The 15,575-nt window shown below is 37.1% G+C and overlaps 2 protein-coding genes across 3 annotated transcripts; one reads left to right on the top strand and one right to left on the bottom strand.

The window, feature by feature from the left end:
• Positions 1-235: 235 nt before the first annotated feature.
• LOC134679023 (alpha-glucosidase 2-like) lies at positions 236-11,930 on the bottom strand. Of its 2 annotated transcripts, none has more exons than XM_063537825.1 (2): positions 11,807-11,930; positions 236-3,987 (listed from the first exon to the last, which is right to left on the bottom strand). In XM_063537825.1, the coding sequence occupies exons 1-2, from the start codon at positions 11,854-11,856 to the stop codon at positions 723-725; spliced, it is 3,315 nt and encodes a 1,104-aa protein (XP_063393895.1). In that variant the 5' UTR covers positions 11,857-11,930; the 3' UTR covers positions 236-722. The 2 variants fall into 2 exon arrangements, with proteins under 2 accessions (XP_063393895.1, XP_063393901.1); XM_063537831.1 differs by lacking the exon at positions 11,807-11,930 and adding an exon at positions 6,737-6,850.
• Positions 7,115-15,556, top strand: LOC134679105 (proteasome subunit alpha type-5). Its single transcript, XM_063537951.1, has 5 exons — positions 7,115-7,242; positions 7,358-7,614; positions 7,933-8,111; positions 9,432-9,544; positions 14,663-15,556. The coding sequence occupies exons 2-5, from the start codon at positions 7,358-7,360 to the stop codon at positions 14,843-14,845; spliced, it is 732 nt and encodes a 243-aa protein (XP_063394021.1). The 5' UTR covers positions 7,115-7,242; the 3' UTR covers positions 14,846-15,556.
• Positions 15,557-15,575: the final 19 nt, after the last annotated feature.

Genomic DNA, 15,575 nt, shown 5'->3' with positions numbered 1-15,575 from the left:
GCTGATGGCTTGCCCCAAAATTGGGGTGGAACGGACGTACTTTTAGCTACCTGTAGCAAAGCGACGAAATCGCGGAGTGAGCCAACCCTGACTATAGTACAGTCAGCATGAAATAGGTAGTGACGGTCTAAGTGGCCTAAGGCCAAATACATCGGAACATGTCCTATAATATTTATTTATTAAAATTACAAGGAGCCACCTTATATAATACATCATTACATCAAAGAATAAAGTGTAAAATATCTATATGATTTATTAGAAACATAAAATTCATAACATATCATCAAATATACTGTATAAATACTTGTTTCGTAAGTACGTATTTTTTATATCCGAAGGCATGCAGCGTAACGACACATGAACTGATGTATAAACTAAGTAACCCTGTACAGTCAGCGTTGTATAGTAAGTAGCATCCAAAGTATTCAAATAGTTCGTACGTCATACAAATTTATATGGTGTACCTACCGAACTATTTGAATATTTTGGATGCTACCAACTATATGCGGCTGACTGTACAAGATACTTTTATAATAAAAAAAATACCCGTTATTATAATTCTAATCTATAACGACGGCAGAATTAATGAATGCGAGGATAGTCATGCAGTGGTAACACATATCAATAGATAACATAATTTATAAATACAATTTTAACGAAAAATAATATATTATACCATTTCGCCGGTAAATAACCATTTTTGCCTAAATCTAAGCATATATTTATATTTTCTTATAAAAACGCACAAGCTTCCCAGATCCGAAGCTACCAACACTATCTAAAACGTGTACATCAATGTACCTGAAGGCACTATCCAACTTGATAGTCTTCGTCTCCGCATCATGTTTCAAGTAAATCTTTGGGGACAAGGGTGTCCAGTTTTGGCCATCACTTGAGAGCCTGTACTGAATCAGGAGGAATGTCCCGTTACCAGCGTCCTCTCGAGGCAGATACTCCATTTTCTCAACCTCATGTACTTTTCCTAAATCGAAATTTAGCTTCATGACTTTTCCTTTGACAGGGCATAACTTGCCAGGTGTGCCCCAGTGGGTGTGCCACAAGGAATTAGCGTCCCCGTCGGTGAGTTTGCAAATCTCCTGGTTCGGCTGACACGGGAAATTGCAAGACACCTTCACGTCCTTTAATGTGTTTTTATAAGGGTCCTCCTTTGTAAAGCTCGAGAGAATGTCGCTCCATTCCGATTCGCCATCGTTCACACTACGAATTCTAAAGGAATGTTCAGTTACATATTTAAAGCCGTGAAAACTAAATTTTTTCCCGATAATGTTGCTGAATATGTAGCCATCTCTCTCAATTTCATAGTATTTTGCTTCTTTTACTTCGTCCCAAGACAATGTCAAAGATGTAGGCGTCGCCTCATGAAGTGTGAAGTTCGTCGGTGTCGGAAGCGAAGAGTTAACACCATTATCTTTTCCAAATACTTTACGTTTATTTTCAAAGCCTGTAACTTTCAAGTGGACTTTTTCTTTGGTGACGTCGATTGTTTTCAATTTTATCAGCAGAAACTTCTGCGTGAGATTTTCTGCGGCAATATCTTGCATAAATGGAATCACAATTTCGTCATCCTTAACAAAATAAACATCTTCCTTAGCGTGATACTCAGCCTCTGATTCCGCTTTCTTTAAAGGAATATATTGTCCATGGGACATTATTTCTACCTCCTTTGGTTCAACAGAAGTCATTATTTTAATTAAAGTTCTTCTTTCATTTACCATGCCTTTGTACTTACCCTTGGTTTCTTCAATACTAACATAAAGGTCATCTGGTTCATTTTTATTGGATTCGGTAGTGGCCATTTTAACTTTTGTCTTAGCAAAATGGCCTTTCTCGTATTCAACCGAAATACCGTCGTCTTCGTACACCTCGAAGTTGGATGACCCGGAAGGATAAAGATAAAACGATCTACTGTCTCTTTTAATTTCGGAAGGGTTATTGTTGGGTTCTGTTGTAGGAATAATAGCACCGTTTTTGATAAAAACTGGAATCTTCCAAAGAGGAGTTTTGAAGTTGTTGTAAATCTTACCACCTTGGTACATGTCTCCAGTGAAGAAGTCTATCCACACCTGTTGAGGGTTGGGCAAGTAAATGCCATTACTTGAAGGATCTGGCGTGTACACTGGCGCTACGAGTATATTTGGGCCCCACATGTACTGATATTTAGAATCATTCGTGTAAGCCGGAGTTTCTTCAGGAAACTCGAGAAACATGGCTCTTACCATCGGCGAACCTCGAATAGATTCGTAATTGATAGAGTAAGTGTATGGCATGAGTACCGATTTCAGTTTTAAGTAAGCTCTGTTGAGATATGTGGCTTCATTATCAAAAGTGAAAGGTGTTTTAGGGACCGACCCCCATCCGTCCATATTCAGTTGCAGAGGAGTAAACGCTTTCCATTGGTAATCCCGAATGTTAACTTCTTTTTTACCCCCGCGATATATTCCGTCCATGTCGGAGCCAACAACAGGTTGCCCCGAGAGGCCTGATCCGATGTATGTAGGGATATGGAAGCGTATATATTCCCATTCTCCGCCGGACTGGTCCCCGCTCCAAATTCCGGCGTATCTTTGTGTGCCGGCCCACCCATCGACCATTATGATAAACGGTCTCGCGGCTCTTTTAGTTGACGAGTCAAATATCTTAGTAGCCTTTTCGACTGCATTCAGTCCGAACGAATAACCGTAACCAATCCAAGCCACGTCACATTTCAGTGCTACCACGTCCGCCTCACTAACTTCTCTGCTTAGATCTCTTTCTCCTTTCTTCGGGTTTTCAGGGTCTTTGGGCTCGAGATTGGATTCCGTCCACAGAGCAACTTCCACTCCTTGCTTTCTCGCATAAATCGCAAATTCCTTCAAATTTTGGATGTCGCCCTGTAATGAGTCTGTTTGTCCATACCCTGAGCCGTATCCATCGTTGGGTATAAACCAACCGAGCGGCATATCATGGTTTACGTATCTGTCTATCATCGCTCGCGCAGAAAATTGGTAGTTATTTAATTCACCGTTCAACGATTCTAGAATTCCTGTTTTGTTTCCTAAATCTTTGGGCTGATAGCTTTTATAATACTTTCCATCTTCGTACAGAATAGCACCTTGCGTGCCAGCCGTTACTTCGACCCAATAGTCTCTGTTGAATGCGTTCAAATGCGCTTGGTAAAAGGCGTATTCGGGAAGCAAAATCGGCCGACCCGTGAGATGAAAATAGTCCAGCAGAATATCTTTAGGATGAGGGCTGATGAAGTAAAATGCATCGAAATATTTTTCCTTATGTGTAGTTGTTACGTATTTGTCGATTTTCGATCCAAAATCATATAAGCCTGATTGCCAAGTATTTCTCATGACACCATAACCGTAGGTTGACCAATAAAATGGATTTGGAGATGTGACGCCACCATCTATCCAGTTGTTGGTATTTACTATCTGTATGCTTTCACCCTTGTGAGCAAATCTGCCGTTTTGCATTCCACCACCGAAGAAATGTTCATCTTTGTGATGAACTAATACTTGTATTGTTTTATTATTAACAAACGATAATGGCTTACCTTCTTGCATCACTTTTTTGTCAGTGCGTTTATCTTTTACCTTCATTGTGCCATTTTCTTTATCAAAGTAGACTTTAATATGCTCTGCATCTATTATGAAAGATTCTTCAGTCTCCTCTACGGTGGATATTTCCAATGGAACTGTGTCATACTCGTCCACACTCTTGAGCACCATTTTAGCCACATCTTCTTCATTCCTTGGTTCTGGGAAGTCGATGAAATCGTCTTTAGACACAAAGTACCTGAAGGTGTGGCCATTGAGTATGTATAATCTACCAGAGTATGCTGAGTCATATTCTATTGCAAAATGATCCTTTGCTTTCTCAATAGATTTGATTCCACCAAGGGTTATTTCTAGTGGATCCATGATTGAAGGGAATGTATTTATGGTAGTTGGTAGTGTGGCTTTGGTATTTCGATGCAATCTGCAAATAATAATAAGCATTTTAAGACAAAAGAATCCATAAATTATACAGGTAGAATACCTAGTCCAAGTTTGTGATTGACAAATAAAATGTTGATTATATTTATTTAATTAATAAAAATACGGTAAAAATACAAATACATTAACATTAAAGAAGTGTTTCTCAAACTTTTTTGGCGTGGATCATGGATGGCCCAGGAGTGTCTCATTTCAAACATAGACAGAGATAATCATACTGTCTTTGTCTTACGCTGGTACTAGCACTCAAAATAAAGTGATGAGTATAGTTTTCTTTGTTCATACTGGCTGACAAAATGTGTTTGCCAGACTATATATTATTTATTAAAGGGCTTTTTAAGTTGGGGAGAAAAGCAAAAATATATTGGATTAGCCAGCATGACTGTCTTTATGGCTGACATCATATTATTTTATCAATTTTAGCTATGGTTCAGGTAAATTCATTAAAACCAATTCAAGGGAAATAACAAACTAAAAACTTATCAAAATTATTATATTGGTATTTTTCCTGTTTTTCACAAAATCTACCTGTAGGTAAGTATGGGTGGAAGAAAAGAGCTGTTTTAAGCCAGGTATTAATAAGTAGGTATGAATAAATAATTCGAAATCCAAATGTAATGTTACTCATGGGTTACTCTTAAAAATCTATTTTAACCCTTTGACCGCCGTTGTCCGGTATAGAAGACAACGATAGAACGATACGCTGGCGCCGTCGTCTTGTATACAAGACACAAATTCAACCACTGAGTTAATGTGAAAATAATAACAATTGCAATTTCATTTACACTCGTGTTCATATTTAAGGTCTTTGTTTTTTCATTTATTTGCTTTTTAAGCCGCTATATAAATCCCTTCTTTTATAATAAGGCATTTAAAAAAATTGCTCCAATTTTCAACATTTTTCATGTTCCTCGTCGCCGTTGTCTTGTATAAAAGACAGCTAGGGATGGGAATGTTAACTCGATATGGGAATTTTTAAAGTAAATATAAAGTCAGAAATATGTTTTTATCTAAGTATTTGAACACTTGTTAATCGCCAATTTTTTTCAACGAATAGTAGGTAACTACTTACTAGAATACGTAGAACGAGAGTCAGATAGGCATAACTATATTTAAAGTTCAGGTAGCTTCTTTAGCTCTATAAAGTAGAGTCAGACAAGTAAATTTGCCATTGTAGATTGTGGACTATTTAATTGCAGAAGAGATAAATAAAAAAATAATTGATGTTATTTTATAGCTTAGTGGGAAGGGATACACCGCAGCGACCGCTTCGCACAAGTGTGGTACAGGGACATACCTGTTTATCAGACTTTACTTTTATTGTTATAACATTGAAGTTAATGTGTAATTTTTTTGTAACAAGTCGTTGAACGTTTTTTTGATAAGAGTTTACCTATAGATTAATGTAAACCAAACTGAAATTATAATGATAGATTCTAATTCCGGAATAATATCTTCACTCATTAAAAATTCAACCCACGTGTAATTTTCACTAAAACAGTTCCGGTATATTGACTTTATCGACACATGATGCGCAGCTTTAACGTTACGCCAATAAAGTTTACGTACCGACAAGCGCTTACGCCGTTGACCTAGAGACTATTATTACTTGATCCGCGCGGAAACAGTCCTTGTCGGTCTGCATTGCGGGCAGTCCATGGGCGCCGTTGTCTTGTATAAAAGACTTCTCGTACAGCCTAGTGCGGCGATATCACGTCTTGAATCGACATTGTTTAGTGGTTGTTTTTTAAGTTAAATCCCTATATTTTAAACATTTTCGGGTGTAAAACATATGTTTAATTTTGGCAATTTGGAATGAAATTAAAACAGGATAAGAACAAAGCTAAATTAAAAAGATTTTTACCATAAGATTGTAAATATCGATATCACTATTTGCAATCCCTAAACTTTTTATTAGTTGTTTACTTAAAATTTGCTCTGGCGTGTGAGTGAGCGTCTTTGCGGACTAGGTCCGGCGGCCAAAAGGTTAACTAGCAAATACCATGTAACTAATTTATATTTGTTCTAGAAATTATAAAGGCTAATTAAGTACCAAAAACATTCAAAGGAAATGAGCTGCTAGGGGAGACCTGGTAGTGTAATATTGAAACAACACAAGCATGTTAGAAAGCTTCATTAATATATTCACTGTGGGAGGGGGTAGAAAGACCTCATGCAAAGTATAGTTAGTTACGAGTTACACTAATTGCAATAGCAAAGGTGTTAAACTATTTTATCTTGCTGGTCATTAAAATGCATCACATAAAAAAATAGAACTATACCTTTATGGCTTGAAGAAATCATTTAAATTAGAACCAGCTCGTAAATATCCTTACTGAGAAGCAACAAAGTTGTTATTATTGCAAGATTTTAGTGCCTCTTGCCTACTACAATGTCTCAAACACTAATATACTAACAATGTAGGTGGAACCTTTTATATTTATGGATACTAGAATGGTAACAAACACTCATGTAATCATTATTGTTCCCGATACTCTTACAAATAATATTATCTACCTATCAAGTAAACTAATATTGTTATCAATATCATAAACCACAATGAAATTAACAAAAGAACGAACTTTATATTGCATACATTAGTTTTCCCACGGTGACAACAAATAATTCTTGGCAATATTAATAATGTACAGGGAGTATTTAGTTATTTAACTGAAAGCTGTTAACAATTTATAATTTTATACATTACTGAAAAAGTATAATTTCGTACTTACATCCTTCGACGTTATGAACGTTTAAAATTAAACTATAGTTATGAGTTGGAAGTTAAAGCATTTAGTAAATGCCATAGACAGGAATTAATCATTGTAATACTATCGAAAACCGGCATTTAAACACAATCAAATACGTGTACACGAAAGTTTACCAACCAAGTTTATCGTTGCCGCCCACTGTCACTGTCAGTGTCAAAAAATGGAGTCAAGTCTAGGAATGAATGAATGAATATAAAATAATGAAAGATGCAAGAAAATGTACTACCTATTTGTGTCAGAAATATTTTGCTTTTTATATTATGTTATGATATAAAGTTTTGGTAAATTAATTAATTTAAAAATTTTGTCATTACTTGAAACTTATTTATTAGTTTCCGAACGAAACCTCACTTGACATTTCGTTCGTCGTTTGCTTGCTTTATTTGATCGCTTCCATCAAATCATTTTTGATTACTCACTGTAATTTGTAATTGTGTTATATCTTACTTTCAACTAAACTATTAAAGGTAAAATAAGTTGAAGAAGTTTTATGGTGGTCGTGTAATTCAAATTCGCTTTTAGTAAACCGCTTTGTCATTGCCACATAACCTTAGCGCCGGTTTTCATAGTTTTGTTTTTCAGATGTTCCTTACCCGATCTGAGTATGACCGCGGTGTCAACACCTTCAGTCCCGAGGGAAGGCTGTTCCAAGTGGAATATGCCATTGAAGCTATTAAATTGGGGTCGACTGCGATAGGAATTTGCACTTCGGAAGGTGTTGTCCTGGCTGTTGAGAAGCGTATCACGTCTCCCCTTATGGAGCCGACGACTATTGAAAAGATCGTGGAAGTTGATCGCCACATCGCTTGCGCAGTCTCAGGCCTGATGGCTGATTCCAGGTAACTTAGATATCATACAAGGCAATATCCCTAATTTACATATAGCACACACAGTATGTCAGCCTACCGTTTGAAGCACAAGTTGTTATAAGGGAATATTTTTGTATTAGTTTGAAAATTGCAATATTTTGGCCTCCTATACACCTACTAAGTCATTTGTCTTGATTAATTTTAAAAAAATATACACATTCTTTAGCACAAATTTTATGTCTAAAATTACAGATGTGCCCTAAGCATGCATTTTGCTGGTGCTGTATTATTTTATCATGAACTGCTAGTGACATCTAAGACATTTAGCATGAAAAACGTCTTTTACAGAACACTAGTGGAGCGTGCGCGTGTAGAGTGCCTGAACCACTGGTTTGTGTACAACGAGCGCATGAGCGTAGAGTCGTGTGCGCAGGCGGTGTCCAACCTCGCCATCCAGTTTGGTGACAGTGATGACGACAGTGGCACTGCCATGTCCAGGCCTTTTGGTGTTGCAGTTATGTTTGCAGGTCAGTATTCACATTTTTGGGGTTCCATACCCAAAGGGTAAAACTGGGACCCCATTACTAAGACTCCACTGTCCGTCTGTCTGTCTGACACCAGGCTGTATCTCATGAACCTTTCAAACACAAACCTGTTGACTCAGTTGTTGTTTTATCTGCCTGCCTCTTTTACGTAATATTTGCATTTTCAGTTGGGGGGTTTTATAGTTAAGTTAATTATTAAGTCATTTTTAGAGGGCGGAGTACCGGTGGCAAATTTCACACAAAAGGTATGGAGTCGTTTTTATAATTATTATTTTAGGCTTGAATAATATAATTATTCATTTACCTAATGTACTTAGTATGGTACCTACTCGTAAATTGGAAGTAAGTACTTAACACTATGCACTAAAATTCCGATAGAAGAAAGTTTTCTGGTAATAGATATAGTTAGGACTATTTTAAGCCTCCAAGGAAGTGAAACCGTGCGAAATAAACTCAAATTGGTTCTAGATAGAAACCCAGATGCTGACGAATTAAGGAATATGATTACAATGGAAAATTATAAACAAGTCCTTAAACATGCAACCATGACATCGGTAGATGTAGAGCGATCGTTTTCCTCTTCGCTTTCTTCAATAAATTAAGAAACCGATTCACTCCGAGAAACCAGGAACATGTGGCCATAGTCCAATCATTTTATAACATGGATACGCACTTAAGTGTAGATTGTGAGGAGGACCTCGAACACATAATTCCAGTCCTCAATTGTAATTGAATGGTCTTGAAAATAATATATCGTTTGGCAGGTATAACTTCTTAGTCTAGTATTTAGTACCTAATGATAATGTTTTTATAAGAAAACATATTATTATGTATTATAGATATTAACAACATATAACATTATATTTGTATGCTCGTAAGATAATTTCTATAAGTTCCTAAAAATTATTATGCAAAATTAATCATTTATTCGTTATTTATTTAATCATAAGAATACTTAGGCGACTCCATACATTTAGTGTGAAATTTGCCACCGGTACTCCGCCCTCTAGTCATTTTAGTTGTAATAAAACTAATAAAATATAGTTTGGACTGTAATTTGTAAGTTTTATGTGTTTATGTGTAGTTTTATTTTTATTTTATATCGATTTTAATTTTAATGTATTTTCAATGTTTTCTCTAATTTTGAGTTGGTTATTATATAATTTTAATTTAACCCCGATCACATAATTTTGGCACTAAATTTATACTAGTATAACTGTACAAAATGTAAACATTATCCTTGTTTACTAAAAAAAAAAATGATTTCTACTATAATTTAAAGTGAAATGTTTTGTGTTACAGGTATTGATGAGAAGGGTCCCCAACTGTTCCACATGGACCCCAGTGGCACATTTGTGCAGTATGACGCTAAAGCTATTGGTTCCGGCAGTGAAGGTGCTCAGCAGAGTTTGAAGGTAAGTTGATGACTTTGTTGAAGTCCCTTAAATTATATATGGAGTTCCTTTTTACTTATATGATGAGTGTATATGTTTGTGTTTGTGTTTGTGTCAGCCGTGTACAAGCTTTTCTCTATAATTATTAATCAACGAATAAGTCCAACTCTAGAATCATACCAACCTATAGAGCAAGCGGGCTTCCGGAAAGGGTTTTCTACCACCGACCACATACATACACTGGAACTACTTATAGAGAAATACCAAGAGAAACGGAGACCGCTCTACATTGCCTACGTAGACTACCAAAAAGCTTTTGATACGGTTTCACACACAAGCATATGGGAAGCTCTTGGGAACCAAGGAGTAGAACACCAGTACATAGAACTCCTCAAGAGCCTCTACAAAAACAGCACAGGTAGAGTAAGACTAGAAACGACGGGTTCGAATTTCCCCATAAAAAGAGGCGTAAGACAGGGAGATCCTCTATCCCCTAAAATATTTATAGCCATCCTAGAGTTAATTATGGGACAGCTAGACTGGAAGCACTACGGTATAAATATAAAAGGCAAATATTTAAGCCACCTCCGTTTTGCAGACGACCTCGTCGTACTGGCTGAAACGGGATCGCAACTTCAAATTATGATGGAAGCTCTACATAGAGCAAGTCTCAAAGTAGGACTTGAAATGAACCTGGCAAAAACTATGATAATGACAAACAGTACAGAGAAAACAATAACAGTAGGCAACAAGCCCTTAAACTATATTGAACAATATATATACCTCGGCAAGCAAATAAGTTTCAACAAGAAAAATAATGAACTGGAAATCGAAAGGAGAATACAAAGCACGTGGAACAAGTACTGGAAATTGAAAGAAATCTTCAAGAGTAACATGCCCATAACCTTAAAAACTAGAATTATGAACTCGTGTCTACTACCAGGCCTAACTTACGGATGCCAAACATGGAAGTTCACAAAAAAAGTCAAAGACAAAATAAGAACTTGTCAAAGGGGAATGGAGCGTAGTATGGTCGGCATCAAAAAAATCCAAAAAATAAGACATACAAAGATAAGAAACTTAACAAAGGCCAAAGACGCGCTTAGACGCGCTTAGACACGCCAGACAACTGAAATGGAAGTGGGCGGGACATGTATCACGGATACCGGACCAGCGTTGGACCAAAAATGTGACGTCATGGAAAGGGCCACTAGGAAAACGGGGTATAGGAAAACCTGTGACTAGATGGGAAGACGAAATAAAAAATATCGCTGGTCAAAACTGGATGCAAATAGCTCAAGATAGAGATGAGTGGAAAACTCTGGAGGAGGCCTTCACCTGCGAAGACGGGGTTCTTGCTAAATATTAACTTTAAAAACTATTCTAAAATGTCAAATTGCAAGAAATAAAAGGCTATTTTAATTTTTAATTTTAATTTAATTTAATATGTTTGTGTTGTAGGTTTTGGAAAATAAATGTTAATTCAACATCTAATACCTCGATATTCAAACCTCTTGTAGGGGAGCTCTAGTAGGATTGTCAATAGTCATGTAAAACTTTGTACCTCAATACCACAGCAATTTGTGCTTCATAAAACTGTTAGATAGAAGTGTTATTCGTATACAACAGCGGTCGGCAACAAGCGGCCCGCGGGCTCATGCGGCCCGCGAACCTCTCACTTGCGGCCCACGAGCCCAAATGGCTATTTTGTATGTAATATTGTCAAATAACAATGTCTGATAAAGTCACTTATATTAACAAAAGTGCGGCCCGCGTCAACTTCATTAACTGCTATGTGGCCCTTGGCTGCTAAAAGGTTGCCGACCGCTGGTATACAAGCAAATCTCGTAAATAAGTGAAAAGACTTTGACACATATACAAGTGTGTACAGTACTGTACTAAGACGGTATTAAATCATGAATTAAGTCACTTAATTTCAACCTCGTCATAATGTCAGATTATGTGATTTTGGTATTAAGAAAAGGTATTAGGGTAGATTGCCAGGACCCCATGGCAAAAGGAAGGCGGGAAATCCCATAACAAGATGGTCCAGGGATATCATAGCCACAGCTGGAGAAAATTGGCTAATCAAGGCTAAAGACCGAGAAAGGTGGAAATATAGTAAAATGCACAACAATACTTCTAGAAAACTTTTTTATGCAAAACTATTTAAGGAAGAATAAAGGCTTAAATAAAATAAATAAAAAATAGGGTAGATATTTGCTGAGGGTCAGATGGATTTACCTGAGTTTGAAGTTAAGCGACACAATTTAATTTACTCACTTGACACCCGGAGCCACTGTGGCTAACCAAATTATTGAAAGCAGCAACATGATGGTAAAACTGCTAAATAAAAGATTTTTTTACCTTCACTAATGTTAATATAGTAACCTTACACCTATACATTGTTAACACTGTTCGAGCGCGTGGTTTAAATAGCCCTGGCTATCCCCTCCTTTTTTTTTTGATAAAAACTTTCTACATTCGAGTATGCCTGCTAGCAAAATTTCGGATGTACCACTATCAACTAATTGCTTATTTGCAAACCTTATTGATAAGGCAAGGTACTACATAGATGGTCGGGGTTGCTGTTACTATTTACTCTTTTTAGACTAAAATTTACGGTGTAAAAAAGTTTGATCAGTTGAATAGTTTACTCAAAGGGTTATTAACCCATCGACCGCCAAAAATGTCAGCAGACGCGCGCGGCTATTGTCTAATATCAACCTTCGTGCACTGTGATAAGATTCACAACGCGCCGCAAACGAATAGGCGTGGCCAGTGGGGAGACACTCCTGACTTCGGGCAAACTCGGCTCCGTTCGGCTCAGCATTGCTCCGAGCAATTATTAGGGTTGACACAACTTGACGTCCCTTTGCGTGCGCGACCACAGATAAGATAATGGCTTGAATTTTGACAACCCTAAATTAATTATTCTAAATAGACGAAAGGGATAGTGCCATACATTAGAAAGGGATAGCATGAGTCGTCCCTGAATCGCTGTCAAACTTCGGTTTTGTAGGAAGTTTCCTTTCTGTACGGTAGTACTACTTAGTACTATTATTTATTCTATGGCTTAAGTAGATGTCGTTGTACGGTCCCGTACCTTATGCGGTAACGTTGTTTGTCAAAAGTTTGGTAATTCAGTTACCACAATGATTTAGCGCCATCTAGTTCGACTTCACATTTGCGTGCACGATTTTTTTAAGACTTTACACCTATTGTTTTCAGGGAGCCCAGACACTGAAAGAATCATTTTGATAAATTTCAATGATTTACACTAGCCATTAAAACAATATGATGATGTCCTAAAATTCATGAATTTATTCCCGGTCCCAACGGCTTTATTTATATTTAGTAAAACTAGAGTAAAACATAACTGATTTAAAAAAATATTTGCAAAAGGAGTGTTAACATTCCCTAATCGTAATTATATGCGCGTTATCCGCCTTGACATCTATTTGTCAGCCAATTATCTAGCCTGGTATGCGGGTGCCTAGTAAACGCGTTATTTATTAACGGTTACTTTATTTTCACAGTACACGTGTGGACATAATCGCTTTATCAACGCGTATGTGTCGACATTTTCCCAAAATATATCTGGAGTTATATGCGGGTGCTTTGCCTACTGTGAAATGACTTGTGTATTCATGATTAAAATACACATGCATAATGAGATGGGCTGTAATTATAGCTGCATGACAAATCGCTACTTTTCTGTATTAGAATCCAATTTAGTTGATTCTGTTACATCTTGATATGTTCAATCTTCAGGCCTCTTTCTTGTAACTAAACAACTGGCACCGAACATACGGTATATATGTAGATGGTCAAGCAAATCTTGTCAGTAGAAAAAAGCGCGAATTCAAGTTTTCTATGAGACGATATCCCTTCGCGGCTACATTTTTCAAATTTGCCGCGATTTTCTACTGGCAAGATCTGCTTGACCAAGTATAATTTCTGATTTAACTTTTTCGCTATCTGGACATATATGGCACTCTAGTTGATAATGTAAAACATGGAATATACTTCGATTTGTTGAAATTTCCCGCAGTTAAAAATTGCCCCCCCTCCCCGCAACTTATTACGTAAATAGCTTTCAATATATTCTGTCTATTTACTGTCATCCATTGATTATGGGCTGTTTTAGTTTTATGACGATCATTTTTTGCGTCACTCGTGCGTAGGTATATTTACCGCGCGTAAGCATGCACAGTTCTTGCTTGTACATAAGTGTAGATTGGATCGGATACATATTTACACCGAAAGGACCATCGACCTATAACCTAAACTGACACCTATGTAAACCATGATGACGACATAAATGAATTTTGAATTGCTTTAGTTCTATAGCGCCTCCAATACTATTGTTGCCTTTCCAGCCTGCTTTTGCTGTTGCAACTGCATCAGTTTGCGATCCTACAACTGTGTGATAGGCTTTATGGGTGAATCAACTGTTTCTTGTTGTCATTCTGTCCTATCAGCCAAGATACAATAGCATAGTTTGATAGAAGACATTGTACACCACCTTCTGACACGCTTGGTAGATGACCCTTAATGGAAAGGTTTTATAACTACCACAAAAAAGCGTCTGGTCAATTCAAATGCCTAAAAATCAGGTTTCAAAAGTGACCCAGGAGAACGTAACCATGGCAACGAGTGATAAGAATTGATTCACCCTTATCTGTATAAGACACTGGACTATATCTTTAAAACAGCGATAGAGACATAATGAGAACCATACCAAAGGCGTATGTAACTTCGTATACGATGAATAAAGTCTGAGGAAAAAACGTGCCTCGGAAATCAAGAAAAAGTCATTCTCGGATAGATGCCGCACACACCTTTAGCCTATGCTCGGCTAGATGGCGTGACGACACCGTTTCATATTTAACAATTTTAACACATAGATATCACTGAATGAACATGGATCAAAATGATATAAAAATAATAAAATCATTTATCCATAATACATACATTTTTTTGATAAATGAAATTTTTTTTGATACGCTTTCATTTTGAGTTTTAGACGTCTGTCGATAGATGGCAGTAAATTTACTGTGACTACAAAATTTACAATGACAGGACCCCTCTATACTATTCTTTTTGACCATACTAACCAGTCCCCATGTTTTACAGGAAGTATACCACAAGTCCATGACCCTGAAGGAGGCCATCAAGTCCGCCCTCACCATCCTCAAGCAGGTGATGGAGGAGAAGCTCTCCGAGAGCAACGTGGAGGTGGTCACCATGACGCCCGACGGCATGTTCCACATGTACTCCCGGGAGCAGCTCGCCGAGGTTATTAAGGACATACCTTAAGTAGATAGGTGGTTGGTGGTGTGGTCGGGCCTTTATTTGAACGTATATTTTTATAGTCTGTTCTTTTAAGTATTTATTTCAGAATGTAAACAAATAACATGTGATTCGGTCATTTAACCCTGTGAATGCCACGCCAGTCGTGCGCGGCGCGTCATCGTGAACCTTGTTGGAATACACGGAGATCGCTGTTGAGCAGGGATATAACCGCGAAAATCGAAGTTCGCAAATTGCGGGGATTTATCTCTGTCACTCTAATTACGCCTTCGTTGGAGTAAAAGAGGAAGATCCCCGCAATATGCGAATTTCGGTAGCCGCTCTGTAGCCGCGCGGTTTGGCGGTTAACCAATGCCATCAACATTTTGTATTTTAGGCGAATGACCGCGTCGCTTATTGTTTACATTCTTTAAAATATTTAAAAGAACAGATGAAATATTTGTATATTTTCTTCACGTGAAGACATTACGGATGCTATTGAATAGTATGAGTAAATATTTCAAAATGAAACTGGAATGAAAATAAAATGATTGGAAAAATTATTGGGCAAAAGGATTTAAAATTGATCGATCGGAAATCCTTTATAAACTGTATAAAATCTCTGAAATAATGGCCACACCAAAAACCAGTGTATTGTAATTAGAAGTAATATTTGAAGTAAATTGTATTTTAGTAGCTATCAAACTATATGTTGATTGTTTATAAAAATATATTCTTAATTGCATTTATGTTTATA

The sequence above is a fragment of the Cydia fagiglandana genome, chromosome 2 (genome assembly GCF_963556715.1).
Source record: "Cydia fagiglandana chromosome 2, ilCydFagi1.1, whole genome shotgun sequence".
In the NCBI taxonomy this organism is placed as follows: Eukaryota; Metazoa; Arthropoda; class Insecta; order Lepidoptera; family Tortricidae; genus Cydia; species Cydia fagiglandana.
This window is presented reverse-complemented; position numbering and strand designations above follow the sequence as displayed.